At 60.3% G+C, this 8834-nt stretch overlaps 1 protein-coding gene across 22 annotated transcripts in view; it reads right to left on the bottom strand.

Annotated features, from left to right (window-relative positions):
• Window positions 1-7418, bottom strand: part of FBRSL1 (fibrosin like 1) — an 84210-nt gene extending 76792 nt beyond the window's left edge. For 18 of the 22 annotated variants that reach the window (XM_061384428.1, XM_061384444.1, XM_061384443.1 and 15 more), the window contains exon 1: window positions 6665-7354. In XM_061384428.1, coding sequence (XP_061240412.1) covers window positions 6665-6943 — 279 coding nt within the window. In that variant the 5' untranslated portion in view covers window positions 6944-7354. Of the gene's footprint in view, window positions 1-6664 lie in introns of all 22 variants that reach the window. The other 4 variants (XM_061384449.1, XM_061384431.1, XM_061384432.1 and 1 more) reach the window with 2 other exon arrangements.
• Window positions 7419-8834: the final 1416 nt, after the last annotated feature.

An 8834-nucleotide genomic window follows, 5' to 3' on the forward strand; every position in this document is an offset into this window, starting at 1 on the left:
CGTCGTTCCTGTCGCTGTGATTTTCGGTATCACCACTGACTGGGCCGGGCTCTGGCCCCCTAGTACTTCCCTGGCAATGGCACATAAGTGGGGGTCCCCTGACAGGGTCACACAGGTGCCGGGCACAGATGCCTGCTCTGCTTCCCCTAGCACAAGCTGCCAGGTCAACATGTGCAGCTCCGTGCAGAGTCCAGAGGGCGGTGACCGCCCTAAACATGTGTTCCAAGGGAGAAGCAGAGCCGGGGCCACTGGAGACACTTTCCCAGGTCAAGGTCCCTCCCCACATACGCACATGCACAGCACAGCGGCCTCCCACCCCCCAGCCCCACGTGCACACCAGGATCCAAACCAGCTCTCCTCCCACACACACATGGAGTCCTGGTGAGCTGAACAAAAGGGGAAACTCAGTGAGACTTCTTTCCAGAACTACTGTGGCAAATCAGGGTCCTAGAAGATTCTCCACACTGAAGTGGAACCAAATACCACATTTGCCCTAATTCCCCAAAGCACTCGATTCCACTCAGGTTTCAGATTCCAGCTCCCGGAAGGAGAAAGCGTCTCAGGTGACCTCGGTGACCAGTCATCCTGGCCTCACAGACCTTCCACGGCCTCTTAACCCGAAAGCCCCACCTGCCCCAGCACCTGCCTTGCCTTCATGGCAGATGCTGTCATCACAGCCCATCACCTCCTTCCAGTCTCTTGCGAGTCTAGGTACCTGTCCGCCTCCTCTGCCTGGAGCCAAGCCCACAGCTGGCATGGGGCACAAGATGCAGCCAGTGCTCAATGAGTCAGGAGGGCAGGACGGTTCAGAGCCCTCCCTGGTGGCCAGCAGTCACTTCCAGAGGCCTGGGAGACCCACGTGAGCCTCACGCAGCCTGCCTCGGGGCCACCACTGCCTGGGTCCCAGTGACTGAGAGCAGCGAGAGACCATCCCAAGCACAGTCCAGTGAGGGAGGCCCATGGTTCAGTGACACGACTCACAGTGTTGGAAACCTCTGTACGGGCAGTGGCCTGGCTCCCCAGAGGCCTCATGAAGACTGAACCTGGGGATGTCTCCTCAGGGAGGCAGATTCCCAGTCACCGAAGATGTGCAGAAAGGGACTCCTGGCAGAGGGGTGTGGGCAGGGAGCATGGCCCAGGAAGTGTGACCACAGCAGGCACCTGGGCCTGGCCCCCGTCCAGCTGGACTTCTGCCCCAGACGAGAGGCCAGGTGAATGCTTCAGTCTCCCCATCTGCACAGGGTCTCCAACTCCCAGGGCTCCTCACAGAGCACGAGAACCACGTGGCTCAAGGTGTCTCAGTGTATGCCACCGCTGTCACTCTGGCTGCCCCCAGCTCGGTGACCCCCACACCCATGGAGGGGGTGTAGTTTCCAGACTCCAGCACCTTTCCTCCAGAAGGCAGCGAACTGCCCACCTGAACAGAATTTGCTGCATACACATACCTGGGCTGCGGACCCCCCACCCTCCCGACTGTACATACGTGCACACACGGCCCTGAAACCAGAGCAAGGGCGGAGAGAAAGCCGCTGCAGCTGCCATGGAGGAGCCCCACAGCCCAGGCTGCCGCTCATCCCAGGCAAACTTGACTAGCAGGAAGGGAAGGCTCCAGGCTGTGGAACCCCTTCTCTGCCATGCTTCCCCCAGGCAGAGCACAGCCTCCAGGTACCCACCACTCTCTCTGTCATCAGCTCCACATGGCCTTCACAGGGGCTGGGCACAGTGTAGGTGAGACAGACAGGGAAGCCTGAGGTGCTGAGGCCACAAATGCCATGCACACAAGCCCCAGTCACGGGGGAACAAGGGAGTGAGCCAGCGTAAGGGAGCCCAGGAAACGGCCCAGCCCAACAAGGGGCTCAAGACCCTCACCTGTGCTCGCGAGCAGGCGAGGGTAACACGCTGGCCAGCATAGACAAGGCCACCGTCCATCAGGACTTCGGCTGCCACCACTGCTGTGTGTCACGGAGTGTTCCCTGTGACCCTACTTCCCGAGATGGACATAGGGTGATACTGGGGGATGCGGCTGAGCCCTCGGAGCCCAGTGCAGCCTCAGGCTCTGCAGTCCGGCGCAGATCCCCACGGTGCTCAGGGGGTCGGCCCTTCCCCAGAGGTCAGGCAGCCGGCCCCAGCCACAGCATTGCTCCTGCAGCCCACGAAAAGGCTGACCCTTCACATGTTGGGCAGAACCACCCTCTGCTCAAGCTCAGCTTCTTCCCAAAGAGTGTCCGAAAAATGCAGCCAAGTTCAGGGGAAGATCTGCAGTTTCTGTGGCCTGGGATGGCGGCGGGCAGATCTTGGGTAAAGATCTGGCCTCCCCGGGCCTCATCTGCTTCTCTACAAAGTGGGTGTGTGAGGACAGGGAAGTCCTCAAGACAGGCGCTCAGCAGCTGCTATTGTCAAAACTGCTCCCACAAAGCTCGTCTCCCCCACAACAGGAGACAGTGATGGTACAGAGACGCCAGGCCTGACTGAGGCTGGGCCCAGAGCCCCTCCCACCCCACGATTAGCAAAACCGGTGCTGCCCTGGGCTGGTGGACACTCAGGTGGGCCGAGGGTCCATGCGGTGGCTGTGCTTTCACTGGCTGCCAGGGTCCCCCTTGGAAGCTGCACACCTCACAACAAGCTGTGGGCCCTTGTGGAGCAGGGGCAGCGGGAGCACCCTAACACATCCTAGGCAGGTTCCAAACTCCAGCCTATGACTGCAGGCAAGGCCCCACCCACTCACCACAGGCCTCAGTTTCCCCATCTGAAGAGCAAAAGGCAGCCTGGAGGAGGTGCTCTGGCCTGGAGACTTGGACGTTTTCCATGCTGAAGGCTTCTCTGGCTGCTGGCTCTCCTCACAGCACCCAATCATCTGTGTGTTCTCAGCCCTGACTGTCCCTGTCTGAGGACTGGGTTGAGCACGTGGCCCCCCAGGTTAACCGACAGCATGGGCTTCTGTCCATGGGCTGCGGGGGCTATATCCCAACTCACACGCCTGGCCTTGAGCACTGAGCTAGCACAGACCACCAGCTCTCTGCCCCAAGCGGGGACTGAACCTGGATCGCAGAGGGATCACCATTACTGACCCTCCCCAATGTGGCCCAGGAAAGGGGGTGTCTTGGCACCCTGCACTGACTCTCCCACCCCCACAGGGCCACATCCAGGCCTAAACCCACCCCTCAGCGGGCATAAGGCTCACATCCCAAGCTGGGAAGGGTTCCATTATTTTTTGGGGAAACATACAGCGAGCCCCTGGACGGCCCCAAAATCTGGGAGCAGCGGAGCCGGGCCAAAACCAGCTGCCCACACACCACTGTCCACCTGCTGATGTGTCGGAGGCGGGAGCAGGGTTTCTCAAGCGTGACTCTAAGTGGAGCAGGTCATGTACGGCTTCAGGTGTACGTTTTGTGGATTATAAAAGCTACACATGTTGATCGAAACGTAAGAAACAGAGAATTAGAGAAAGGAAGTCGCCTGTGAGCACAGCTATAATTTTGGGTGTTTTCCTTTCCATCTCTATTCCCGGACACACACGTCCCAGACATGTACAGATGCGGCAGATAACCTTTTCCTTCTGCAAAATGGAGAGGCGCAAGACTACAAGTGTGTTTATAGCTGCATAACATGCTCTGAAAAGGCCAGGAGCTGGGGACAGTAGTTACTGAAGAAGACTGAGTCTGGTGCTAACTTTTTTCAAAATATACCTTTTCATAAAAATTGACTCGATCCAGGTAAAAGTGTTCTGCTGTTTGAAAAGCAAATGAACAAAGAATCAAACAAAGGATGCCAAACCAGAAGAGTGGTTCTATTGCCAAACGCTCTCTCCAGATCCGGAGAAACACGAAGGAACACGGAGGGCAAGGGCTGGCTGCCTTGAGGGAAAGCTCTGGGGAAAAGATGCCCTGTGCCGCCCCAACCACAGGGCCCCTATCCCATGGCAACCTGCTCATTGTCCCCACCTGGATAAATGGAAAACTGGAAAGCCAACAGGGGACGAGGGCTTAGGTGTGCGACCCCGCGCCCAGATCGTGACCTCTGCACATCCTCAGCTCAGACACTGGATTCCAGTGGAGATAACCCTACCCCCAGGACTGTGTACACGTCCTGAGCCAGACAGACTTGGGGCCCCTCCTCAGTCGACAACACCCCCACCACGTTATGAAGGGCCTGCTGGGTCCACAGCACTTAACAGAGGTGGCCAGTGGTCTTCTCAGCTGCCCCAGAGGCAGGCACCTGTGTCACCCTTCCTCTGGAGCAGACACAGGGACACCAGGTAGAGGGTGAGGGGGCCTGAGACCCGCCCAGGACTCAGGGTGGAGGGGGCCTTCCCAGGACATAGAGGGATAGGGAGCCCAAGGAGGACTGGGAGTGGGGGCCTGCATCCTCAGGACAAAGGTAAGGAGGCCCTGAGGGACACTGGCACTCTGCACAGGCCCCCACAGCTGACATTAGGTTATGCTCCAAGGGTGGTAGCTTGCATCCACATGGAGGCTATAAGACAGACTCACGAGGGCTTGGCAGAACTCTGAGTCTGGGCACGCTGAGGTCCTGACACGGCAAGCGACGGGCCTCAGTGTCCCCATTTGTGCAGTGGGGACAAACAGGTTCAGAACAGCACCTGGTAGAGGGAGCACTCGTTCGCTGCATGCTGTCACTCAGCCTCATTATGAATTATCTGAACTCTGGGGGAAAACCACTACACTTTAGCAAGAAATGAGGCCAAACAAGCAGGCTGATCCAGAAGTTTTGACTTGTCCAGAAGCCCCGTACTTTCCAAGACAGGCAGACCCTTCCCTGGCTCAGAAGGGCAGAGAAAGCTGTGTAGAGCGGCCCTGCGTGAGGCGGCTGCGTGAATGCCAAGCAGAAAGCAGCTCGTTCTCACCACGATCTGGCTGGGGCTGGTCTGAGCCTGCAGAAGCCCCCTCACACTGCGTATCCCCTGAGGCAGGAGGGTACAGCCAGAGCCACTGCAGGCAGTGTGTGGGGCGCTGAGTGACCCGAGGCGCAGCCTCCCTGAACCTCCGTTTCTCCTCTCACTGGTTCACTCCAGGAACATGGGGGCACTATAATCCTCAGTGGAAACACACAGACTCTGTGCCTGCTCTCTTCCAACTACAAGTTCTGGAGCGTCAAAACAGCAGACAGCTTCAGAAAGAGTGGGAACTGGCGGCAAAGAGAGTGTGTGAAATAACAAGGGGAGATGCACAGCTGGGGGGAAGGGATGCTGCTTCAGGCCATGCCCAGGGACAGCGTCTCTGAGTGCCATTTGCGCTGAGACATGAAGGCGCCGAACAGCCCAAAAGAGGGAACAGCAAGTTCAGAGGCCCTGAGGCAGAACCTGCAAGGGGCTGATACGCTGGTGTAAGAGGATGTCAGGTGGCAGAGGCCAGCTGATGGGGTGCAGGGCCCTGGAGGCCAAAGTAAGCGTTTTTGTCTTTACCCCACCTGACAGGGCGGTTACGCATCTGGAAGGTGGTTGGTGTATCCACTCTCAGAGGCCGCAGGGCAGGACCTGGCTTGAAAACTCAGCCCTGGGGCCTCCTCTCCCCAGGATAAGAGCCTAGGCCTGCGCCACCACACCCCGACAGAGAGTGTTAGCTGAAGACCCCTAGGCCCAGGAGCCATCCCAGGCTTCCCAGATGAGCACAACAGAGGACCTGGGAGGGTGTTAGCACAGGGTCTGACACAGGTGCATCCACGCATCCAGACAAAAAGTGGCAAACCTGTTCCTGGGCCACCTGTCCCTGGCTGCCAGCACCCGACCCTGAGGCTCTCTACAGAGGCGGGGCACCCCTGGAAAGGGGACTACCGCAGAGACCTGCAGTGTGGGGACTTCCCCTCCCCCAAAGCTTAGCTTCTGAAACTGGGGAGTCCTAGGCCACTGGCCCCCAACTCCTCAGAAAAGGGGAGCTGTTAACTAAGCATTTCTTGGGACCCCAAACCCCACAGACGCTGGTCCCCCAAAATACGTGCTGTCTAGGGCCCCTGGAGGGTGAAGGGGCTGGCTAGCTGACTGGGGTTCACAGGACTCCCAGGCCAGGCGCCATTCCTATCCAGGCCAGTTCTAGGAGACAAGAGCTCCCAACCAGTCCACTTGCCAGCTCTGACAGCATTCATTTCCTTCTCCACTCACTTGGTTTCAAGCGAGAAGGGACGTTATTTGCTCAACAAATATTGTCCACGATAACTCAACCAGACAAGCAATATTTTCTGCCATCCTAATAACCACGCAGCACACAGCGGTGGCAGAGAGAGGGGGCTAAAATATGACCCTCCCTTTCCCCATGTGAACAGAAACCTCGAGGAGAGGGAGGAGGAGAACAGGAAGAACCCTCAAGTATCCATTTTATCACGGCCTCCATGCAAGTTCAGCAATGCTCACCTCCCTAGCACATCCTGAACTGAATCAAGTGATATTTTGGCAACATAAACACAATTGAAAAAGACTGAGTAGCCAGGCAGCCCCTAGTTTGGACAATATAATTTAGAGATTTTTCTCCCCAGCTCCTTGAAAGACCAACAGGCCCGCACCCCCCGCGGGGGGGCCGGGTCCTCTCGGAGCAACCCTCTAGGCGCGTGGGGCCCACGCAGCCCTGGGAGCCCTAAAGGGGTGGGTGTGCCCATGCTCCAGGGGCTTCTTTTTCGCGACTCCGCGGCAACATGCTCGCGGGGGCCCACCTACCTCCAAGGCCTCCAGCGTGCTGAAGCTGGCAATGGCGAAGCCGTCGATGACCTCTTCCTCCTGCGAGCTGGACTCGCGGCGGCGGCGGCGCGGAGGGCGCGCGGCGGCGGCGCGGGGCGGGGGCGCGCGGGGCAGGCCCGTGTTCTCCTTGCCGGGCCCGGGCTCAGGCTCGTCCCCCGACGACGCGCTCTGGTCGCGGGCGTCGCGGGCCGCCTCCCGGCGCCGGCCACGGTCCCGCTGCGCGCGTGAGCGCCGGCTCTGACGGACCTTGGCCTCCATGGCGCGCGGTGACCTTGCGGCCGCGCCGTCGGGCTCCCGCTCCGCTACCGCTGCGCTACTCGGCCCCGCCGGGCTTGTTGCGGTCCGCGCGGACTCGGGCCCTGAGCGGCGGCGGGCGGCGGGTCGGGCCGGACATGCCGCGCGGGTAGCCTCAGCCCCGGGCCCTGCGCGGCCTGGGCGCCCCGGCGCGGGAGGCCGCGCGCATCGGCGGGGCGGCCGGCGCTCAGCGGCCGTGGGCCGCGGCCCCGAGGGCACGCCCCATGCGCGACTGGCGGCGGGCGAAAGCTGGGCTGAGGCCCGACAGGCGGGCAGGCGGGCGGGGCGCTGACCGGGGCTGAGGCGCCGGGGCTCGTGAGGCGGCGGTGGCAGCGGCGCCCCGAGCGGATAACAACTGACGTACTTCCGCCAGGCAGCCGGCGCCAGAGGAAGTGGGCGCTTCAGCGGAGCCGACGCGAGCCCCGCCCCGCCCCGCCCCCTCCTGGCCCCGCCCAGGCCGCGCTTTGCCCCTACAGCCTGACCCCACCGCCCCGCCTCCGGTCCCGCCCCACCCAAGCCCCGCTCCGCCCCACAGGCCCGCTCCGCCCCACAGGCCCGCCCCGCCCTTACCTCGCCCCTTGGGGGAGGGAGCTGCGGGGCCGCGCCCCTTCCCGCCCCTCCGCACGCACCTGGGCAGGCGTCCCAGCACGTGGGAGGTGTAGGGAGCTGAAGTGCTACCGTGACTTTCTGTTTGCCTGTTTTGGGAGGGGCGGGGGGTTCACCACTGCGCCTCCCCAGCCGCGGCCTCGTTCCGATAGAATCTATCAATGGGAGCTCTTAAGCGGAAAAGGGGGGGGCCTCTCCAGCCAAGCGAGACATATGCGCGGAGGGGCACGCTCACCGTCAGCGCCCTCCCCCGCCCCCGCAGCTGGGGGAGCGTGAACAGAGTTGGGGAGTCCAGGTTCCCACCCGCGATGGGAGGCCCAGGGGTGGGTAGTCCTCGACGTCCTTTCAGATCCAGGGGCGGGTAAGGGATTTATTCGGTTCGAAAAGGAGGACAGACTATCTCAGCCCAGAGAGGGGGCATGTTAAAGATGAGGATTATTCACTCCCTCATATCCTGCGCCCCAGTCTAGGACTTCTTCACGTGTCTCCTGCCTCTCGTTAAGGGGTCTTCCTGCAGGATGGTCTTGTCCTTCCATGGCTTCCCGTGCTCTCCACCGCCCCCTGCCCAGGCACCTGACCTCTGGGCTCTATTATGGGGAGGGAGAAGTTCTACACGAAGTGCATTCCCTCTACCTTTTCCTGGGTCAAGTTCCCCACCTCACCCTCTGGGTGGGAAGCCCCCCAGGGATGCCTCGTTTGCATAGAGACAGCAATTTGGGCTGCGGGGGCTGCTCCCCTTCCAGGGCAGCATGGTGGCAGGAACGGATGAGAGGGGGCAGCTGGAGAGTTGAAAAATATAAGGAGGAACTTCCTCTTTCACCCATGGGAGACTGCGGTTAAGGACCCACTGCGGGTGGGGAGGGACCGCTGTTTTCCTCAAATCTTAATATCATTAATTCATTTAACACCTATTTACTAAATGCCCTGCAACCGACACTGTGTTGCTCTAGTGGATGAGACAAAAGGCCCTTTTAGAAGTGAGTGAGAACCTGAACACAGAGCCCAGTAGCATAATGTTGAAGAGTAACCTGAAGATGACTGAAGAGGGAGTTGTCATAGGAAGTGGGCATGGGGTGGTCCCGGAAGCCTCTCAGAGGAGTGGTAATTTGAGCTGAGACCTGCCAGATGAGAAGCCAGCCAGCCCGGGGCCCCAGTGTGAGCAGGGCAGGGAGGTGTGTGGTCTGGGTAGTCACAGGCTGTTGACAGGGTTGTCCCTGGGGACAGTGGGGAAGGCAGTACTCCAAACATC

This window comes from Bos javanicus, chromosome 17, assembly GCF_032452875.1.
Source record: "Bos javanicus breed banteng chromosome 17, ARS-OSU_banteng_1.0, whole genome shotgun sequence".
Classification (NCBI taxonomy): Eukaryota; Metazoa; Chordata; class Mammalia; order Artiodactyla; family Bovidae; genus Bos; species Bos javanicus.